The 24,041-nt window shown below is 42.8% G+C and overlaps 1 protein-coding gene across 1 annotated transcript in view; it reads left to right on the top strand.

The window, feature by feature from the left end:
* SPTLC3 (serine palmitoyltransferase long chain base subunit 3) overlaps nt 1-24,041 on the top strand; it is a 113,733-nt gene that overhangs the window by 48,020 nt on the left and 41,672 nt on the right. The window contains exons 6-7 of the mRNA XM_046678288.1: nt 12,144-12,249; nt 21,290-21,509. Of these exons, the coding sequence (XP_046534244.1) occupies nt 12,144-12,249; nt 21,290-21,509 (326 nt within the window). The remainder of the gene's footprint in view (nt 1-12,143; nt 12,250-21,289; nt 21,510-24,041) is intronic.

The following is a 24,041-nucleotide window of genomic DNA, read 5'->3' as shown; positions in this document are numbered from 1 at the left end:
GTTGTTTTGGGGTAATTTGTTACATAGCAATAAATAACACAGCTTCTCTGGCCACCATTGCTGGGACAGAAGTTGTACACTCAAGCATAACTTTCTACTTCCTCCTCCCTTGAATCTAAAATGAATGACTAAGCAAACCCTGAGTCCTTTTACCCAACCACTTTACCCACCCAGTCGCTGGCAAAAAAGCCAAAATGGGACAAGTTGGAGGACAAGATGTTCTTGAACTGCATGGAACAAGAAATGTGAGCACACAAGTCAGGAAGTGAAATACGGTTTGGCTAGTGATTCTTGAGACACAGTTTCTCTTGGCCGACATGGCTAAGGAATAGCAGGCCCTGACCCACCCTGTTAGCAACACTTCTTTTGAGGGGAGTGGGGCAGGGGGTGGCTTGAAGTGATTCTTCTCCTACTGGTGAGGCTGAAATATGAAGAGAAGGCATAATCATTGCCTATGTTCCAGTCCCTCAGTTATCAAATCTACTGCTTTTATCCGGCAACATATGAAGTAGATGCCGACAACACAGACACATCAATGCTGATTATTTTCACATTTTTATTCAAATACAAATGTAAAATACAAATGACTTAGCAGAAACCATACAATGGGAAAACTTCTAAGCAGAGCCCTGTGAAACAATTTTATTTTAAATATTCTAATAAACTAATGCAGTTCAGTCACAGATTGAATCATTCCATTAGTTTCAACTGCTCAGTAATTGCTCCAGGGACACAGAGCAGTTCAACCTGTTTTGCCTGGTCCAGCCCATGCCACCCTATGCAGCTATTTTGTATCTTCCTCTTCAGATTCCAATCTCAGGATCACAATTCCAGTGAAATTACACCCAAAGGAAAGCATAGTAACTATAGCAAGGAGAAATCAGACAACATCTGGACAGCTGGTAAAAGTTCACATCATCAGTGAAGGGCAGATGGACATGTGTCTCTGGATGTGATACCCTGAAAAGGACTCAACATCATTCCTTCTGATCTGATTTAGATCAGAACGCTGAATTTTATCATTAGACAGCCCCCAACTAGGAATGTCTATTAAAAAAATGAAAAAAAAGGGAAAATATTCTCCAAATATGTCAGCATCATGAAAGACACAGAAAGGCTAAGGAGATGGTCCACATTAAAGAACACTGAAGAGCTATGACAACTAAATGTAACACCTGATCTAGGCTGGATTCTGAAAGAGACAGAGAAATGCTACAAAGGACATCACTGGGCCAATTCACAAAAGTGGAATATGGCCAGTGGGTCACATAATATTAGACAAGAGTAGGGTATCAATGTTTAATATACTGAAGTAGGTAACTATACTATCGTCCAGGGTAGACAAACTATGGTCTGTGAGCTTAGGATGCTTTTTTACATCTTTAATGGATTGTATAAAGAACAAAGAAGAATGTGTGACAGAGACCATATATGGTCTACAAAGCCTAAAATATTACTATCTGGCCATTTACAGGAAAAATTTGCTGACTCTTGCTGTAGTCTTATAAAAAAATATCCTTGTTCTTAGGGAAGACCCACTGCAGTGTTTAAGGGTAAAGGTCATGATGTAGGCAGCTTAGTCTCAATTCAACAAAAAGAAATTGTGTGTATATGTACACACACACATACACACTCAGACAGAAAGACTAGATGGATGATAAATGATAGAGAGATGGATGGATAGATAGATAGACAGATAGATAGATAAAGATGACAAAGCAAATGGGATAAAGTGTTAAATGAATCTGGGTAAAGGGTTTTCAGTGTTCTTTGTATTATTCTTGTTCTTACAGTTTTTCTAAGTTTGAAATTATTTTCGAATACAATTTTCTTTTAATTCCTTAATCCTTTGCTGAAATTATAATTCAAGAATTTCATTTTATCTTCCAATTTTACAAAGCTCTTAAAACATTCAGTAATTTATTCCTCATGCCCTTTCTTTGTACTCCTGGAAAATACATAATAGTTCTCTTACCTGTATCTTTATAATGAATGTTACCCGTGGTTATTTATACCAGTAACTAGCACTTATGGAGAATTTGCTTTGTGCTAGATACTGAGCTAATGGCCTTCTCTTATGTACTTACTTAACCCTGTGGATAATCCCGTGAAGTAGGGGTTGTCTCTAGTTTATAGAAGAGGACATTCGGGCTTGGAGGTATTAAACAACTTGTCCAAGATCATACACCTGCTCAGTGGTGAAGCCTGGAACTGTCTAAATGCTGCCCTTCCCACCTACCTGAGAACTGTGTGCAGCGTGGGGCAGAAGTCCATCATCTAATTCAGGAAATTCTATGATGTATGAGCCGCTGTTGCTCTTTAGCTTTCTGTGGTAGGTAGAATAATAGCCCCCAAAAATGCCTGTGTCCTAATCCCCAGAACCTGTGAATATATTATATTATGTGATAAAGGAGAATTAAGATTGCAGATGGAGTTCAGGTTGCTAAACAGCTAACCTCAAGATGAAGAGATTGTCTACATGGATTCAGTGTAATCTCAAGGGTCCTTAAACGTGGAAAAGGGAAACGGAAGAGTGAGTGTCACAGTGCTGCCATGTGAGAAAGACTTTAACAGCCATTGCTGGCTTTGAAGATGGAAGATGGCCACAAGCCAAGGAATGCCAGAAGCCTCTAGAGGCTGGAAAGAGCAAAGAGATGGTTTCTCCCCTAGAGCTTCCAGAAAGGAAAGCAACCCTGCCAATACATAGATTTTAGCCCAATAAAACCCATTTCAGACTTCCAGCTCCAGAAGTGTAAGATAATATGTAACAAATCTGTGGGGGTTTTTAAGCCACGTGTTTAGGCTAATTTCTTACAGCAGCAATAGGAGACTGATACACTTTCATTCTCAGATACACAAAGGCCCTGTTCTCTCTCACCAACATGCTTAATATAACTTTTACAAATGAGCATCCTCTCCCTACTGTAGTATTTACATCATGAAAACAGCCACCTTTCAGAGCAAGGCTACCTCCAGCATCCTTTGAATGACTTCTTACTTGAAAGGTCAGGGAAGTGAGATGGTATACGGAGGGAGAAAAGATTAAACGGAGTCATAATATATAAGGCATCAGTTGTTGCAGGCTCTCTTTCTCACTTTGTTATTCCCAGGGTAATACTAAATACCTCAGCACACAATGATGCTTTAATCCTTAATATGCATCCATGCAGAATGGAATGATAATGTGGACATTTTTTAAGGATCTGCAGAAGATGTAAAGTTGCCTTCCTGTGTGCATATGATGCAACCAGTCCGGACAGAAGCTAATAACTTGTGAGATGAGTTCTTAAGAATGGCCACCTAACCCAGAATGTTCTTAAACATAGGAATTATGGGATTTCATAAAACTCTACACTTGTTCTGATCTCCTGGACTTTCCTCCACCTGTGTCCTCTGCTTACACGTTAAGGATACTCCCCTGACTTTTGGAGGAGAAGAGGTCCTATTTTTATGTAGATCAGTACCAGTGGATACCTTTTATTATTTAGAGCAACTATAAATGAATCAGAATTCTGGGCCCTTGAATTTTTAAATTCTGTATGGGGAAAATATACCTACCATGTAGTTAAACCTATTCAGACCATTGTCATAAACTATGAACCTATGTGAATAGGCTTGACCACTCACTTCAAGTTATTCATCATTTCTCTATTTCACCCCAAGATCAGAATGAGGGACTGAGAAGACCAAAGGAAGGAGAGTTCTGAAAGGGAACAAAATCGGAACACCCAAAGGCTACTCTCTAAAGAAAAGTAGAGGACTTAGAAGTGCATTCTTAGCAGAATCCCTTTTCACCAGGGATTAGCTCTTCCTGGTTAGTGAATGTGGACAATTACTGAGATCATAACTGTCATTTATTCAGCATTCACTGGTGTCAGGCACTACATTAAGCCCTTTACATAATCAGTTCATTTAAGTTTAACAAAACTCCAGATTCATAGTTCTCTTCATGGTTCCCACGTATTAAGAGAAAGCCCCTCCTCAAAGTGATTAAATGACCTGCCCGAGGACACACAGATGATAGATGGTGAGAGTCAAAATTCAAACGCAAGTCTGTTGCTCTTGTCTTGGTTCGTTTCTCCCAGGAGCAGACCTGTGACACAGATTTGAGGGCAAGTCATCAATTAGGAAGTGATCCTAGGACACACCAGGAGATGAGCAGAGAAAGGAGGCAGCCAATGGAGGGTGTCACCTCAAGCAAGTTACCACAGTAGACAACTGGAGCGCAATCCTTTTAGGAAGCTCTGGGAGCCAGTACAGACAGACCTCAGTGTTATCCCACTTGAGGGGCACGGGAGCTCTATTTATTCATCCAGGAATTCCCACTCGTGCATGGTTGACAGCTGTCCCTGACCAGGCTGAGTATGCTCCCCAGACAAAAGAAAAAAGCTCTTGCACAAAGAATGGCGTGTGTTTGCAGGAAGGAGCTGGGCTGAGAGGATATTGGTAAGACACGAACAGCACTTACTAACAGAGACTCTCACCCACTAGCTAAGTCTACCTACTGCCAGGCCACGTGGAGGACCCGGAAAGCTGTATGTCTTTGTGTAAATCAATCTAGTGTGATGGCTTATCCTGTTAGTAGACTGAATTTCAACCCAGAATGCTGAAGTTTGGCCTCTGAATTCCTCTGGCTATGTGCTAAGAATATCTTCTTGCATTTTCTACTGTGGGCAGCTTCAGTGAAACAGGCAATCCTTAGTTGGCCTTTGTGACTCAATGGCTGCCACAAAACAGATATTCCAGCCATTTTGTGGTCTAAGCTAAAGAGTCAGCTCCAGAGTCAGCTAGTGACCCACAAATTTGTTCTCCTCCATGATTCTGGTGCCTTTGAGGAAATGGGCCCGAGCCCCTGAGGGCACGTGGATGTTTTTGGTAAACATATCCTCTGGGCGATTAACACCCTGAGGATTCCAGGACCTCAAACCCTGAGTAAGTTTTAATTCTCTGGAAAGGTCGACATCTTCTTTCATTGATTTGGGGAAATCAGAACTGAGCTATTTTTTTTAATCTGCTCACTTTACTGGTAAATACACATCACCTAGGTCCTAGAACAATGTTTCTCAGACTTTAATATACCTAGGAGTCACCAGGGGCAGTCTTGTTAAAATGCAGACTCTGATTTAGTAGACCTGGGGTGGGGCCTGAGCTTCTGCTTTTCTGACAAGCTCCCAGGTGATGCCAATGCTGCTGGTGCAGGACCACACTTGGAGGAGCGAGGCTGTAGGCAAACTCTGCACTCAAGTGAGTCACAAAGGGCTTCTTGAGCTAGTCTTGGAAAGGAGAAGCAGTCTTTTCAGCTAAGAGAGTTGCAATGAGGTCAAAGGGCTAGGCAGGCCAGGAATTTGGAGTGGTTTGAAAAAAACAGAAAGCGAAAAGGAAGAACCAAGACTCTATCTAGAGGCATTTGAAGGTCAAGAGGAGGAAGAACAAAGAGTACAGTGTTTGTGGGGAAACTCTGAGCCCCACCTCCTCTGCAGAACGAGGGCACCTGAGTGCTATTGGAGTGGAAGGTCAAACCTATAAACATCATTTAGACGACTTTACAAGCCATGACCTTTCAGATCTCAAGGTACAACTTGGGCTCCTGAACTAGGTTGTTTACTTTAATAAATATAAAGCAATTGCCTCTAGATATTTTAACAAGAGCTAACTGTATTGAACCCTCACTGTAATGAGCCTTTTACACGCACTAAGTCATTTTAGCCTCAACTACAACGAGGCACCTGCTAGGAGGATAGCTCTTTTTACAGATGAAGAAACAGGCACAAAGTGGTGAGTTGACTTGCTTAGAGACACAGCTAGTAAGAGCCGGAGCAGGAATTTAAAGCAAGGAGGTCTGATGCCAGAGTTACCACTTTTACCTCCTTTCCTGGCCTTTTCCACCTCCTTCTTTCCCCTGGATGGTAAAGTGATGCATGTAATACTTCATAGCCTCCATTTGCAATGCAATTCTCCTCAAGTCAGGGCGCTCCCTCTGGTTGCCCTTGCTGCCACCCTGACCTGAGATGCAGGGTCCCAGCACTGACCTCTGAGCTCCCACATTGTTCACCTTCCTGCATTGACCCCACTGACTGAGGGATCCCACATCAGTACTTCACCTAGTTCCACTTTGTCTAGTGCCCCTCCCTGAAGATCAGAGCCCTACCTGCCGCAACAAGCCCAGAGCCTGAATGCATGGGACCCTGTGTCCCCATGCTTGAGGCTCTTCCTGTCCTTCATCTCATGTCCCTGGGGTCAGAAGTTGCTGGTATGACTCTCTCCCCAGGGTAAGTAGGCTCTGCTCCTAGAACCTGTTTCTCCCTTAAACCCAGCCCAGCTCCTCTGCTTCCAGATGCCTTTTGCACTCTTCCAAGAGCACCTTGATTCTTTGACCGACCAAAGGCTATGCAACACCTGCCTACATATTTACAGAGCCATCAAGAAAATCTGAACTGAAGTGTTTGCCCAAACTGCTTTGTAAAACTTAAAGCATCAAACTTTCAATGCATCAAAAGTGCTCTCATTGATTTTGTAGAAATGAGACTGATAATGTGTCTTTAAGAAAAACATTCACTTCTCTTACCAAAGCTGGCCATTATGATTATATTTCTCCCCAACGCTAAACAAGGGGGCATTCCTCCACCACCATCTTAAAAGTAAGAATAATTTCTTCATCCTTATTCACAGTGATTTAAATACCTATTGCTCAATATTTCACCTTTGGGCTGAATATTGAAGGATGAAACTGAGTATCTCAGAAGGAATAAGAGGAATGGAGAAAAAGATGGGGAGCAAAGAGTTCGAAAGAGTAACAAGTAGCATTCCTTCATCTTCCAACCATCTTGTCCTTTAAGAAATATCTACTGAGTGCCTATCGTGTGCAGACATGAAAGTATTTTTGGCGAGCAGCCCGTGGAGTAGGGAACCATAGGGTGCCTCTAAATGCACTGGAGGGAGGTTTCACAGAGCTTTGAATGACGAAGGATAAACCGCCAACCACACTGGGCAGCATATGGGAAGTGGAGGCTGACTTCAGGCCCAATCACAGGCCCTGGATCCAGGGGAGAGGAAGGGTGTTGAGGGATGGGCAAAGAGGGAGGCTCTCAGGTCTCAACAAAAGCTCAGTTGCACAAGAGAAGAGGAAGGAAGAAGCTGCAGCAGAAGAAACAGTGTTGTCGCTAAACAAGAAAGTGAGAATGAAGACAAATATCTAGTTATCTTCAGGAAGACACTCTGAACTACACCCAGCCTCGCTTCTGAGAAGATGACGGCTCCCTCGTGCAGATGACGGCTCCCTCGTTTCCTTGTGCCCTCTTTTCACAGGACGTATCTGCAGCTCTCTCAGATCCTGGAGGCTTGCTCATACTACCAGGGCTCTGAATGTAAGGACAGGCGCAGGAACAGGCCTGCAAAGTGTATTTGTCACCTCAGCCAGATTGTAGTTTTTGGCACATAGTTGGGTTATTCCAGGTAGTGTTTAGTAATTCAGTAATCCAGTTAGTCACGCCTATGACAGACCAAGACTTCTTTGCACCACCCACCAGAACATGGCCTCCAAGCCACCTAACATCAAACAACACGCAAGCTGGCTCCTCTCAGCCCTTCACAAACCAAAGGAAACCACCTTGGTGAGCCAGACGTGGTGGTGAATAATGTCTAAGACCTTGTTGATGCTCAAATTTGTAGCGATTGCAAGTCCATAGTGTGTCATTACAACCTTATAACAACATTGTACAATGGTGCTGTGTCTGTCCACCTTGAAGACATCAAATTTGTTCTTTTAATTTCCAGATCTCAAAATTTCCTTTATAAGCCGACAAGAAACTGGTTTGTTTGGGTTTGGAATTTGGGGCGGGGGCAGGGGTTATGGTTGTTGTTCATTTTTTAGCCCTTCCGGCATTAGTTTGCTCATCTGAAAAAACAAAAACCTAATCGGCCCTCCCTATTTCTCCAAGATGTCATGAGGATTACCATAATGCAAGTTTAAGTGCTTTAATAAGCATCATTATTTAAAAATCCCATGCAGATGTTAGCATGTGGCCTGTTGAAACAGTAGAATCCCACAAGGCCGTCAGAACATAAACTACAACTCTTGAATCCCACGGGTCTGCGACCCACACGCTGTAGCATTATAGAGGGGGACACCAAGAACCAGCGAGAAACTTCCGGACCCTAACATGAGTCCAGAATCGCACTTGGAGTGGAGTCATCCTTTACTCTCTCTGGCTTCTGTGATTCTAAGTGGTCAGCGAGTTCATCCCCTGCAGGGGAAAAAATGGCGGACTGATTTTCTCTCTGCTCAAGGATCCCAGTGTGTGGGACTTTCACGAAGTTCCACCAAAAACTTCTCCCCTTGGAACTCTCCATTCACATCAAACACCCTGAGTTCCCCACCACAGAAAGGGCTGGGACTCCTCTCGCTTCTGTCTACAATATGCGTGCAACACATCACGGCCATTTAAAGGCTTGTTTTCATGTCCTGCTTGTTCCTAAAAGAATGGAGAGAAACTTCTTTTTTTTCTTTAGTGGTGTTCACTTTAAACTTAATCCTGGCCTAAGCCTATATAATATGTGCGCGACCGTTTTGATTTGTATAAACAATACAATAATCTCTGTCTGTACAGATTTTTCCAAAACTTATTCATTTTTAAACGACTGCTAATTTAGTTCACTTGGCTTTGTCTTTACTACTGTGGCATTGGAACTGCACTCATCAGGTGTCATTTCTGTACAAAAACGTATGAATTTCTAGTCCTAGAAGGAAAAACTCTTTAAAAGGAAATACTTATATTTATCACCGCTTTATTCCATTCAGAGACTAACAGGCCTGTGGTAGATTATAGATGAGGGAGCTGGTTCCCCCAAGTCACATGGATTCCTGCAATACCTTAGGAGCTCAGCCTAAAGCAGTATGTCAATACAGGCGAAGGTTTATTATCCCAGAAATGCTCAAAATAAGAAAGCTGCTTTTTGTTTCCTTGGCTGCCATCTAGTGGTTACTGACGTAGTGTCAATAAAAGACACTACATCTGTGAAGACTCAGATATCTTGCCTGTCTTTAAAACAAAAGCAAAATACACAGTTAATTAAGGAAATATGATTGCAGACATGAAGCAATTATTCTTTCCAATAATTCCCATTTAGATCCAAAGGTGTCATTCTCTTCCTGTTTCCTGGTCTACATTCTTTTCCATGAAAAGACAACTGATTCAATCATCAAACATTGATCTGACACTAATGCTGTTCACTAGGACTAGGGTCACAGGGATGAATAAAATAAGGTCCCTGCCTTCTGGGAAGGAGAGACATGAAATCAAATAATGAGAAACATGATGATGCTTAAAAAAGAAGAGATGAGCCATCAAGGACTCCAAGAAAAAAGAAAATCTGTGTTATTGGCCAGAAGAGTTGAGCAGAGGCTTGAGCGATGAGTGGCAGTTCTCCAGACAGACAGGAGGAGATAGCATATAGGAGAGTTGGGAGGCTGTGTGTTGGGGACACTGAGGACTATGTTGGGAATATAGGCGGGGGCTAGATCAGGAAGGGCCTTTTGAGATTGCATAAGGGAACTATCACTGCAACAAACGACCTCATGGAATCCAACAATCAGGGCTGATTTCTCACTCACGACTGCAGGTGGGCTGGGCGAGCTGTCCGTTACTTGTCTCTCAGCCTCTCCTGGGACCCTCCTGGGACCAGTGGGCTAGCTTGGGCGTGTTCTTTTCACGCCACTGGCAGAAGCAAAGAGGAATAGTAGAAACATGTAAGACCTCTTCGGGCTGAGGCTTGGAACTAGCCTGCTCTCTCTTCCCTGCATCCTGTTAGCAAAGGCGAGTCACTTGGCTGAACCCAAGCCAGGGGCAGGGAAATATCCTCCACCCCTATAGCAGGGAAGGCCTGCGAAGTCACATGGCAAAGGCCTCAAATGAGGCAGAGTGTAGGAATGGGGGCCAAGAATGCAATCTGGCACAAGTTCTGTCTTGGAAATGTTGGGTTTGATGTCCCTGTGGATTTGTCTAAAACATGGTTGGAAAACCTTTATATAGTTCAAAATAGAGGACTAGCTTTGAGTGATGGGCCCAGGAGTCCAAAGATCCCAAACACGCAAACTTGCGAGCCCAGTCCCACACCGACTGGTTCAGAATCTCTAGGATGGAGACTAGGAATCTGCATTTTAACTAGTGCCCCAGATGAAGGTTCATATTCACCGAGGTTTGAGATTCCCTGTGAGATAAATAACAAAACAGAGAAAAAGACAAGGAAGGATCACCAAAAAGAAAAGAAGGGGTGAAAAGAAGAGATGACTCCTATGAAGGATACTAGAAAGAGCAGGAAGAGGCATGGGAGAAAATGAGTGAAGAGTTTTCCAGATACCAGAAGGGAGAAGCTTTAAACACGTGTGTGTGTGTAATTGTGTCGAATGCTGCACACACGTCGAGTAGGACAAGGACTGAAAAAAGTCCTGAACATTTTGCAATTAGGAAATATTTTATGAACAGGATACAATACTGACTCCAGAGATATTATGCCTATTTTGCAGATGAAAAACACATGGCATGAAAAAAAATGAAAATCCACCACCTCTTCCACTACTTTTTTCAAGGATTCTGTATTATCCTGGTGAAACTGGTTAACTCCACATCTAAGCTGACATATCAACGAAAAAATCTAAATTAAAAATCTAAAAATAAAATTAGTCTCTGGTTAATTATTAAAGAAGTAAAAATGGCATTTTTTGTTCCCTTGGTTTTTATATCATGCCCGATATTATTAATAGCATACTAAAAAGGGGCTCTTTCTAATAACTATTCCCTGTCTTCATTATTTATACTGTTGGTTTTCTTAAGCAGGTCAAAAGATGTTGAAGAGTGTATTATCACCAATGCTTGGATTTTCAAGAGAGATTTCTAGAACATAACACCCCTATTCACAAATCACACACTTTTTCTGAATGCCAGGACCCAAGATCCAGTCACTAGTGGGTGGATGCTGGGGACAGCTTAAGAGATACTATACTAACTAGGGACCTCTCAGGTGAAGAAATTCTGATATTAGACTATCAAACTGATTGATCCTACCCCACTCCAATTCATCTGTAGTCACTTTTATTTGAATGTGGCTTGCTCAAATGTAGTTGAGCAATTCAAAAATACCACTAGTACTTCCACAATTCTATTTCAAAGAAATATCTTGTGGCCTTATTGGCGATGGCAGGGTTGCAGTGTGGAAAAGTAAATGCATCCACCAATGCATTCACTCAGCTTTGCAGGGAGCCCTAAAACACATCCAACCACAGACTGGGGACTAAAAGGCAAAGTTGAGGAGCTCTCCACTGAGACCAAGAATCTCAGCTAACTTGAGCCTGGACCAGTGATAAACCAATGAATACCTGCCTCTTGAGAGCTTTACGTGCAGTGGCCAAAAACCAATATGGACTGTGCTGTTTTAGATGTATCTTTGCTAGATTTCTCCTTGTGAGCATTTTAAGCGGGATCTCTAATGCCTTGCCTGGTGAACATTATGTAACAGTCACATCAGCGTTTCAGCAACATCTCCATCTTTTCAAATCAAAAGAGCTAAAATACTTCAGTTTCAGATTCTCAAAAAGGGAAAGCTTAGAGGAGACACAGAAACATACTGGAAATATAATGAGTATGCACAGAAACCTCTGCCTTTTTTTTCTCTGTCTAGCCATTGCAGGTTAAAAACAAACACACACACAAGTAAAACCAGCTGGGTTGGTAGACAAATCCTTCTCAAGGGTCTTTCAACCGAAGCCCAGTCATCTACATCTGATTGCAGATAAATGAAAAGTCACTATTATATTTGACATCAAAAATTAAGAAAAATTTACTAGGCATTCATCCTTCCTTATTCTTCATCACCATGAGGTTTGAGAAGAAAGGACAATGGCTCTCACACAAGGCACTAAAAGGCAATGCCTGCTATACAAACATGACTAGTCACCTTGTCAGAGCTAAATTTTAGTAAAAAATAGACCTCTCCCTTCCCCAAGGCATTCTCTGATCCCAACTTTTCTCTCTGAAAGTTCAAGTCTCAGCCTGAGCCTAAAAACACTGATGCCTCCTCAAAACAGAAAATGGGGAGAGGGAAAGAAAAACCTTCTCATGACTCAGTTTCTTTTTTGGTCTTATTTAAAGACATGCAAAGCCTGGAGAAGCTCCTGAGAGATGCAGTAATCTACGGCCAGCCTCGAACCCGCAGAGCTTGGAAAAAGATTCTTATCCTGGTGGAAGGCATCTACAGGTATGTACATAATCAGAGACGTGTTAACACACTGTGGCCCACAGCAGGCTGACAAATGGAGAAAGGCTGACCTCTCCTAACTAAATGGAAAAATGAGTTAGATGTAGGTATTATGGAGGGTCCTGAGCCAGAGCTATCAATGTAAGCTGTCAGGTCTCAGGTCGCCTGTCTTTTTAATGACTGTACCTACGGTGGAGCACCTTGGAGGCTGGCGTGCTTGTGAAGACTTCCTCAGAAACATCCTCAGAGGACGTTGCTAACTTGCTTTGATGCTTTCCACCACCCTTGGCTGCCCCACAGTTTCAAAGGCCTTTGGGGACTGGGTTATTCAACATGAGATTGCTCCAGGCCTTTAGGACTCTAGTACATGTTGGTGATGGGGACCCAGGTGCCCCTAACTGGACAGTACCCCCGACCTCCAGTTGTTCGCTGAACTTGGCCATTAGTTGGTATCAGAAAACCAAAGGCCCGCTCATTTTCCTCGCGGTAAGACTAACCTAGAATGCAATTCAATTCGTTGGGAGCCGAATGGGGGCAGCGCTGGTCTAGGTATCTGAGGTTATGCTCAAGTCTGAGTTTTCCCCTTCGCTTTTAAACTGAGCAGACAAAACACTCACTAAGCCACTCAGAGTTGTACTTTTATATTGCAAGTTGTGATTGAATTTGCTTCATTCTCTGTCTGAATTGATTATTGTTACTGAAATGGAAATTGCCTCCAAGCTTTTCTCCAGTTGGACGCCGTAGGCCATGAGTCAAGGAAACATTATCTCAGAGTTGCTTACTCCTACAGCAATTCTCAAACGATCCTAACGTTAGAGGAATCGAAGGAGATGTTTCCCATGAGATAACCACAGAAAAGTGAAAAATATTAAAAGGCAAGGAAGGAGGGCTTAACTTGCCCAGCACGGAGGAGTGTGGCTGCAAAGGGGACTTGAGGACACAAGGAGCATTTCTTTCAGCCAGCTAATCTAATCAGTCCAGAGCGCACATTGTTTCTGTTATGCGAATAAATAACAAGCAGCAGAAGGAATGTGACTCCCTCCCTTCTGGAAAAAAGAAACGTTTTCTCACAAATTTAAAATAATATAATAATAATCCAAGTATTTTATTTTCTACTCTGGTACTTATTGCCACAATTGTTGGTGTTCTGGGTGTTCCCAGGGCTACTGTGAGGTTGCAAAGTTGGCAGTTCAGGTTGCTAGTGGCCCATTTTCTGCATCGCCTACCAGGACATCCTCAGGTCAGCCCCGAGAATACGTCCTGTTTATGAAGACTTTGGGATCACCCTAGAGCCAGGTACTCAACCAGGAAGGTATCTCCCCTGCAACCCACCCCCACCCCAGGCACACCTGGCAACTTTCAGTTGTCACAACTGCAGTAGAGCACTACTGGCATCTAGTGGGCAGAGGCCAGGGACGCTGCTAAACATCTGTGGAGGACGGTCCCCTGCAACAAAGAATTATCCAGCTCAAAATGGCAATAGTGCTGAGGCTGAGACGCCCTGCTGCAGAATAATTTACTCACTGGCCCTGAACTTGCTACTTTTAGGAAATCATCTCATGTTGACTCTGGGCTGTCCTAACCTCAAGTGTGGGTCTTTCTCCAGCTGCCAGCCTGGGAAGGGAGGCCTTATCCAAACAGCTGTCACTCAGGGCTGGACTAGCTGGAGAATGTATCAGCTGAGGGGGAGCAGAGGGGCATCTCCTTTAACCAGAGTAAACAGAACCCAACTGCAGATAAATAGAACTTGGCTCCACTCAAGGAGTTGCATTTTGAGCACTTTGATCACGGCTGAAAGCTAGTGGACCACCAGCATGTTACCGTCAAATACCCCATCAGTTACACAGAGAGAGCACTCCAGCTGCAGGGCTGCTTAATGGCTACAGTGGCCCTGTGTCCTACCGTGATCTCAGGAGGACAGGGGAGCCAGCTGTGGACCTCTGGCTCCAAGCCAGCAGCACCAAACCACAACTTAGGCTTCACTAGCAATGGTGACTCTTTCATTATCTATTGCTACATAACAAACCACCCAAAATATAATGGCTTACATAACAATGAGCTATTTCCCATGCCCCTGAGGGCTGTCTGGACAAACTGGGCAGCTCTTCTTCTGCTCCACCTGGTGTTGGTTAGGGGTCATCCATGGTGCTGCATTCAGCTGGAAGTTCAGCTAGGGCTGGAACATCAAAATGACCTGACTCCCACATTTGGGCTCCTGCTACTGGCTGTTGACCGAGGTGCCTTGTTCTCTTCTCTTCTCTTCTCTTCTCTGGGGTACTTTCTCTATGTCACCTCCTCCTATTCAGCAGTCTAGCCAGAGCTTCCTTACAACACGGCAGCTGGCTTCCAAGAAAAGGAAAGCAGAAGCTGCTTGCCTCTTAAGGGCAAGGCCCAGAATGGTACAGCATCACTTCTGCCATCACTTCTTCTATTGGTCAAAGCACATCACACGGCCAGCCCAGATTCAAAGGGAGGGGAACTAGAGCCCACCTCTTGATGGGAGCTTGGCTTGTGTATAAGGGATAGGAAGACTTAACAGGCAGCCATATTTGGAGGAAATCTACCACAGCGGCTCAATTAACCCGGCATGTGTACAGAGCGAAGTGTCCACTTCCCATGGACTTGCCTTCACGGAGAGGTTCCTTTCACCTCATCCACACAGAAATCTTGTCTCCAAACGAGGCTGTGACCTAAAAGGCCTCATTCATAGATAGAAAGCAGGGCACCCCTTAGACAGGCCTTAGTACATCGTAGAACTTCAGTTTCCTCATCTGTAAAATAAGTCTAGTCTAGGGTAGCGTTCTGGAGCATATGAGTGCTCTCATTTGCTGCTGTCACCAGAAAATGAAATGATTTCCCACAAGGTTTTCCAAAGGGCCAGGGTGAGAAATGTGAAATCAGGGCTGGCCTGGTGGCACAGTGGTTAAGTTCATGTTCATGTTCTGCTTTGGCAGCCCGGGGCTCACCAGTTCAGATCCTGGGTGCGGACATGGCACCACTTGGCAAGCCATGCTGTAGCAGGCGTCCCACATGTAAAGTAGAGGAAGATGGGCACGGATGTTAGCTCAGGGCCAGTCTTCCTCAGCAAAAAGAGGAGGATTGGCAGCAGATGTTAGCTTAGGGCTAATCTTCCACCAAAAAAAACCAGAAATGTGAAATCAATAGTTTACAAATGTCCTTCTACTTTTTAGAGATGTGGTATGGACACATACCCTGTGGATATCTACATAAAGCCTCTTTTGAATTTTCACTCCAAGATTTTTTTATCTCTTGCTTGTGATTTGCCACCACAAACAAAGCCCTCCCACCACAGAAAGGTCACATAAATCAATTTTTTCATAACTCTAAAAGAGAGGAGACAGCCAAAACAGAAAGTTTCAGGCAGGTGTCAAGGCAGAGAAGTCTAAATACCAAGTCTAAGTCAGTGAACTCCACAAAAAAAGTTATAATAATAATAATAGTTAAATAATAATGTCACCATCCATAGATCATCTAGGTATTATTATTTACATGTAGAATATAGAGGAGTCAGGATTTGGAAGGAGGTCTGGGACGTGGGTTTAAATCCTGGTGTTGCTGCCTACAGCTGAGTGTCCTTCCTAGGGTTCCTTTGTAAGTACTAAATGAGATCGTATAAGCTACTGCTTCACAGAAGCCCAGCCCTTAGTAAGCCCACAACCAAGGGTAGCTCCCTTCATCATTAAGTTTATTTTCAGTTGAGGAAGTTGAAAGCCAGAAAACAACAAGCCATCTAGATAGCGAAGCTGTTTGCTTTTCACCCACCTAGAGGATGGCTGTCAGAGGAAGAAATTCACATTTATCACGCATCTGCTTCTTGCTAAACATGTCACATGGGTGATCTTGAGTCACACTCCCTAGGACCCGGGAGGTGACTGGGAGGATGGAGACACTGAGGCTCCCAGGCCAAGATAGCTTGCTCCAGGGCAGATAACTGAGATTAAACAGAGCTGGGCTTCAAACAGGGTGGCCCTGCTGGGACAGAGGCCCAGTGTAAACAGAAGAGTCAGTCCATGTGTCCACAAGCAACGGAGTAAACATGAGAAATGCAAGTTCATCCCTCTGACTTTCATCATACATCCAGCTAAGGCTCAGTTTCTTCATCTATAAAATAGAGTGATTGAAACTTGAAGTCTGAAGTTTGATGATTCCAGAATTTTTTATTTAAAGGTACAATAGCATTATTTTAGAATTCTCATTTGAATTTTCCGGTAAGTTTTGTTTTAAAGTCACACTCCTAGTTTTGTGTCTCTGAGAAGTCTAGATTTCTTGTCAACTCATTGTGATTGAGAAACCTCAAAATTATTCAAAACTAAACTGGAAAGGGAGAGAGGGATCCCCAATAACCTTGGATATAAACTAGCACAGCTGGAAACCAAACTTTCAAAATAAAAAGAATCAAGAAATAATACCAAAATGCCAAAAAATAAATATGGAAACAAATGTTGGAGTCAGAACGCCAATTTCTCTAAGAATGTAAGCCATTCTCCTCCCCAAAATAACGCCTGTTTAAGGACTGAGAGCTTCAGCGGTAATGTCTAACCTATATCTCTATGGTTTAAACAAATAAAGACGAAGAAAAAGAAAACAGGAGTTAGTTTATTTTTAATTAGTCTTAGCTCCTTTTTTTCTCTCTTTCTACCTTCCTTTCTTCTCTTGTATTATACTTTGAGCCCACCAAGGAGATTTTTCCACCGTGTAAATTGGCAAACCAGTGGTCTAATTCCCAATCCAGCCAGTGGATAACATGCTTTATATGTAGAGAAGGTGGTGAGAGAGAGGTTTCCAAAAGGAGTCTTGTCACTTAGCTAGCACATTATGTAATAGAAAAGATACAAAGAAATGATTCACTGGTTTGCTGGGTTAAGAATTATTCAAGTCCCTGCCCAGAGCTTCAAATTAACTGGTGGAATTACCTTTACCTACAGTTGTATTTTAACTGTTTTTCTTCCACGGAAGCCAAAAGAAAACACAACCTTCCACTTAGGAAGAAAGAATAAAACACTGTTCTTGTTTTCTTTATCATTTTTGGCACTGTTTTTCGACAGCAATTTACGGGAATAGCATAGATAGCCTTTTTTTGTACGCACCAAACTCAATATCCCAATATTGGAAAAGGTTCAATTCAAATTTGGTCACGTTGAGAAAAGGAAAACTTAGTTTGGGTGAATACACTCCTTCTGAAAGCCGAATTCTCCTTAGGACCCACGTGTGCCCTGCGTTAACTCCAGAAATCAACAGTACTGTAGAGTCATTAATCTTAGAGGACGAAATATAAACCAGGTGGGCTGACTCCTCACATCAGCTAGACCAGCCCCAGCAAAGGATGGCTAATTAGCTGCCCTGAGTGTCTGCAAACTGTTCAACATTAGCCCTGGCTCCTGCCAAATTCAGTTCCAGAACAAGGAATGGCTATTTGTGACATGTCAGGTTTTTAGCATATTTGTGTTACTAACAACATTTTAAAGGTAAGAAAATTCTAGAATTTTGAAGGCATACGGCCATTTATTATGTGTGATACCCATAGGCCTTGTTCTTAGAAGATTCAACACAGAGCCTCATCAAGGGCTTCCAATTTTGTAAGTTAGGCCTCACTGCAACCTCCTCCTAAGAATAAGAGCCATCCACTGAGTGCTCATTACGTGTCAGACACCTCACAAGCATTATTTCTAGTCATCCTTATAAAGACATGAGGAGGGGCCCGTCAGCGTACTTATTTTACACGTGAGAAAACCACGGCAGAGAACATCATGTAAGCTGCCCACGTTCTCAGTTAGTGAGCCGTGTGGCTACAGCCTAAGCTGGGGCAGTCAGATGGCTGCACCTCCTCCCCTTTGATGGAAGCAACTTTAACAAGCAATTAATCTAAGAAAATATTGGAATTAACTCACAACGTTATATAAAGGAAGGTGACTCTATTTGGTTTTCATTTCATTAAAATCTGAAAATAGACATTCAGAATGACCTTGTGAGAAGCACAGATGCAATAAACTGGAGTTCCTTAAAATTAGGAACTTCTCTGCAAAAGACAATGTCAAGAGAATTAGAAGACAAGCATGGACTGGGAGAAAATATTTACAAAGGATGCAGCTGATAAAGAAATGTTATCTAAAATATACAAAGAACTCCTAAAACTCAACAATAAGAAAACAAACACCCGATTAAAACATGGGCCAAAGGTTAACAGACACTTCACTGAAGAAGATATACAGACGGCAAATATACATATGAAAAGATGCCCCACATCATATGTCATCAGGGAAGTGCAAATTAATACAGTAAGATAGGGGCCAGCCCAGTGGCACAGCAGTTAAGTTCACACGTTCCACTTCGGCGGCCCGGGGTTCACCGGTTCAGATCCCGGGTATGGACATGGCACCACTTGTCAAGCCATGCTGTGGTAGGCGTCCCACATATAAAGTAGAAGAAGATGGGCATGGATGTTAGCTCAGGGCCAGTCTTCCTCAGCAAAAAGAGGAGGATTGGCAGCAGATGTTAGCTCAAGGCTAATGTTCCTCAAAAAAAGAAAAACAAAAACAAAACCAGGAAGATGGCACCACACACCTATTAGAAAGCCAAAGTCTGGAACACTGACAACAGTAAATGCTGGTGAGGACGTGCAGCAACAGGAACTCTCATTCATCGCTGATGGGAATGCAAAATGGCCCAGCCACTTGGAAGACAGTTTGGTGGTTTCTTACAAAACTAAAGATACTCTTACCACATGATCCACCAATCGTGCTTCTTGGTATTTACTCAAAGGAGATGAAAACTTGTATCTGCTCAAAAACCTGCCCTCGGATGTTTATAACAGCTTTATTCATAATTGCCAAAACTTGGAAGCAACCAAGATGCCCTTCAGCAGATGAATGAATAAATAAACTGTGGTACATCCAGACAACGGGATACTATTCACCACTAAAAAGAAATGAACTATCGAGCCATGAAAAGACATGGAAGAACTCTAAATGCATATTACTAAATGAAAGAAGCCAATTTGAAAAGACTATATACTCTTGATTCCAACTATATGACATTCTAGAAAAGGCAAAACTAGGGAGACAATAAAAAGGTCAGTAGTTGCCAGGGATTGGGCAAGGGGAAGGCTGAATAGGTAGAGCACAGTGAATTTTTAGGGCAGTGAAAATACGCTGTATGATATTATGATGATGGAAACATGTCATCATACATTTGTCCAAACCCATGAAACGTACAACATCAAGAGTGAACCCTAATGTAAACTATGGCCTTTGGCTGATAATGATGTGTCAGTGTAGGCTCACGGATTGTAACAAATGGCCCACTCTGGTGGTGGACGTTGTTACTGGGGGAGGCTGTGCTCATGTGGAGCAGGAGGTATGTAGGCAATCTCTGTACCTTCTGCTCAGTTTTGCTGTGAACCTAAAACTGCTCTCAAAAATAAAGTCCTTTAAGGGGCTGGCCCCGTGGCCGAGTGGTTAAGTTCGCGCGCTCCGCTGCAGGCGGCCCAGTGTTTCGTTGGTTCGAATCCTGGGCGCGGACATGGCACTGCTCATCAGACCATGCTGAGGCAGCGTCCCACATGACACAACTAGAAGAACCCACAACGAAGAATACACAACTATGTACCGGGGGGCTTTGGGGAGAAAATGGAAAAAATAAAATCTTTAAAAAATAAAATAAAATAAAGTCCTTTAAGAAAGAAAGCACAGCTGCTGTACTCGACAGTTTACTCCCACCAAACCCACACCGGTTGGTCTGGGTAACTGCACAACCAGCTGGACTGTTTTGACTGAATCGACCTAACACTTAAGTTTATTTTTTTAAGACATTAAATTTAATAAATAAACTAATTAGGAAGAAGGGAGAAGTTCAGCTCTCTGTTTGTGTCAATTGATTAGTTCTTGAACTAAATTGATAGGCTGCTTGAATTGTTTGACAAGCTCCTTTGTGCGGCGAGGGTGCAAGTCTGTGTGTTTTCATAGAACACTCCTGTCAGTGCAGTCAAAACTGTGTGTGGTGTAGACACAGCTTGCAAAGTGTTCAGAGAACTGATTCGAGTCAAAAGTTCTTTCAAATCCATTGAGTTTGAGAGGTGCTATGAAAATATGAATTTTAATTTTACTTATTTATCTACTTCATATTTATCCCTATGCTGGAGGACTTGAAGTGTTTTTGCAATTTACAATACCATGAAAAATTGAGCGCTTAGGGCTAAACAAAAGGGTTCCTCTAGAGCAGTAGTTCTCAAAGTGTTGTCCCCAAGAGCAGTTCGGGCATCTCCTGCGAGCTTGGTAGAAATGCAAATTCTCAGCCTACCTCAGACCTACAAAATCAGATAGTCTGGAGGCCGGGTCCAGCAATCTGTGTTTTACAAACCCTCAGGGCATTCTGATGCTTACTCAAGATAGAGAACCACTGCCACAAAGGAACGGAAGAAGGGAACGCTGCCAGATGCCTCAAACAAGGCCTTGACTTCCAATGAGTACCGGACAAGAGATCCTGAGAACTTTCTATTGTGCTTTAATTGATGCTGTGTATCTTAAATAGCGTTCTTTTCTATGTTTTTGATTCCTTCTTTTAATCTTTGACAATTCAAGTGGCGAGTTTAGGTCAGACAGAACTGACCAAAGAGACAGTGGCAAGTTGATAGAGATGGATCATCGTAGAGCAATTAATTAAAACTAGAAAATACCTAGAATCCAAAATGGTCAGTCTAGTTACAATAGTCAGCTTTACAAATAAATTGATCAACAATGCAGTGAACTAATCGTTTACTTGGGAATTAGCTATAACAACTCAAAGCACTTAAATTCGCTGAATGTAAATTGTTTTTTTCAAGTAAAATAATGCCTAAGTAGCCTTACAAGACTGAGAGGGTTGTCTCTGCCAAATAAAATATGCCTGAAGAAGAAAGGAATAGCATGCCCCTGTCATCTGTCTGGTGTCAGGGCCGGCTGTCTGAGAAGTATTGAAAGGGAGAATGACACAGAGCCTCCTGGAGGGTACACACTAATGACAAGCATTTCTCCTTATGCCCTAGCATGGAAGGTTCCATCGTGCGGCTGCCCCAGATCGTGGCTCTAAAGAAGAAGTACAAGGCTTACCTCTACATAGATGAAGCTCACAGTATTGGGTCCGTGGGCCCAACGGGCCGGGGTGTTGTGGAATTTTTTGGAATGGACCCTCGAGATGTTGATGTGTACATGGGCACGTTCACCAAAAGCTTTGGCTCCTCAGGAGGTTACATAGCTGGAAGGAAGGTAAGAGAGGGATCCCTTGTATCTAGTTAAGGCCTGAATGCTGTGGGGACGCAGTCTGCAGGGCTCCTCTGGATTCCGTGAGAGCCGCAGTTCAGTTCACCACACCTCAATTGATCACTGTGGCCTCACGACAGTGGGTTCACAGCCAAGTAAGGCCCCGAATGTCAAGGAGTTCACCCTCTCATAGAGAGGAGGAGCATGTGATAAGCAATCACATTATAATAAAATGACAGCACTAGCCGTGCACACAGGCAAGGACTTAGTGCAAAAGATAATTAACTCTGCAGAGTGGTATCTCAGACATCTTGGATCTTATAGGCAAATGATGGGGGATTATATTTCAGAAAGAGTAAATAATGTATACCAAGCCACAGAAGTGATAAGGGGATGTTACAGAACTGTAAATAGTTTGGTTTTTGGTAAACGAAAGACACAAAGTAGGTGAAAGCAACAGTGGGCAAAGGTCAAACATTAAGGGGGGTGACCCTGTACTACATGTTGTGGGTTTTAAGAGTTTTAATCAAAACAGTAGCAAGATCAGAAATGTACTTTTAAGAGATTTTCTCTGCAAAATAATTCTCTCCCACAAGTTTGGATAAGCCATAGGTCAATTTTTATCATCCTCTGAGATCTTATATACATGGCTTAAAAATTCTGATCTGACAGAATTAAACTGTTAAGGGGGTGTTCTTCCTGTCATTCTAGTGCCAATATCACCAAGGGGGTTGCCAATATAAAACAGTAAATGTTTAAAATAATAAAAAAAAGAAGTGAGGAAAAGAAACGAAGAAAATGAAATATTTAAACCGGGGTTTGAGGGATAACGGAACCAGTTGTCTGCCCCATATGACAGTTTGATCAAAATCCTGAGAGCTAGCTCTTACAAGCCAACACCTGTCCCAAAGAGACCAAGTGGCAGCGGTGTTGGCTCCTTAATCTAGGAGGGCACCTCAGGCTCAAAACCAGTGCAACAGCTCATCTAAAATTCAACATTCCCTGCTCATTGCAGCCAGCAGGAACAAGAGTTCAGACTCCTGGAAAACCAGTTAGACAAACCAGAGAGTGCATGAAAACAGCCCATGATTTAAAACAACAGATTAACTGTGGCCGCTCACCCTGCATGAGATGCACAAATGCTTAAAACGTTCAGAGTTTTCAGTGGCCTTTACCCATCAAGAAGCACTACTTTCTCCCCAGCTCAAAGCCTTGGCCTGTGGGAATAAACTGGGTAATGCTAAAAACACAGGGAAAGCCCAGGATCTTACAAAATTCAGCCAAATCTAGTGAAAGGTTAAATGCCCCCTTCCTCAACGGCCGAGGCAGTGGGATCAGAGGGTCTCAAATTTAGGAGGTCCCTCATCCAGCCTACATCGCTTTGTGAGCCTGTGGTTTTGTGATTACTTTACCAGCAGTTCTGAGCTCCAAAATCTTTAACCGAGCGTAACTCTGTTTCCTGAACCAAAGGCACCTGAATAAACGGAAGCAAGCGGATCCTCGAAATCGTGTTAAATTTGGTAGATGTCACATTTTCCCCCTTAGAGTTCGTGCATTTGATACTCACTTTACACAAAGGCTCGTGACTAGCCAGAAGTCAGGACCAGCTAGCTAGGGTTCTCTCCTAAGTCAGCTGGATTATTTTAAAAGTGTATTTGCTCTTGTCTATGTAACTTCTGGTCATTTGGGGTAGATGCTGAGCAATTGTGAAAATTATTATTACTTACTTTAATCAGGGTGAGGGGTAAGTATGTAGATCTGTTCATTTCCTTCCTCTTTAAAGTACTCATTCTGTGCATTCTTGTATCCCCAGGGCCCCATCACTGCTCTCCTCCTTCCTTTCCCCCCCACTCCTCCTGCTCCATATTGCCCTGTAGTCTCTGAATTTACCACTAGATGGCAGCAAGAATTAGAGAGTTTGGCAGAGGCCCATTAGCTTATATGGAGACCTCCCGCCCTGAAAGGATAGGATGCAAAACCTAGAAAAATAGGGCAGTTTCAGGACGTGGAGGGTGAGCAGGAGATAGGAGCCCACTAGAGAAAATGTCTGTTATGTGTCTCTCCCCGATTTAACAATCGGTCTGATACACACTTGTCTGGAGTGGTTTTGGTGAGACCGTTAACCCAGATAAAGTGTGGTTTCCTTCCAGCCTGGCGAGCCCCATAAGTTAATGGAACTTATGTATCTGCTCCTCTGTACCTCTAATTTTTTAAATTATGTGTAGCTTCAATTCAAATCATAGTTTTTATTCCCCTGGACTTTGAATAATTTTGTGAAGAATTTTGACTGTTTTAAACGGTACTTTTTAACTGATAGGACATAGGACTGGACAAATGCTAAAGATTTTGTTTGAAAAGAAATCTTTCTACCTATCTATTTAAATAATTAGAGTATAGTTTTCATCATATAGTTTTATCATATATTTTTTCCTGGATATTTTGCAGTATATATCTCAATTTGAGGGGTGCCACAAAATATCCAGGATTCTAAGCCAATGGGTACAAAAGCAACAAAATTAATCATGAAAAAAATGTTAC

The sequence above is a fragment of the Equus quagga genome, chromosome 12 (assembly GCF_021613505.1).
Source record: "Equus quagga isolate Etosha38 chromosome 12, UCLA_HA_Equagga_1.0, whole genome shotgun sequence".
In the NCBI taxonomy this organism is placed as follows: domain Eukaryota; kingdom Metazoa; phylum Chordata; class Mammalia; order Perissodactyla; family Equidae; genus Equus; species Equus quagga.
This window is presented reverse-complemented; position numbering and strand designations above follow the sequence as displayed.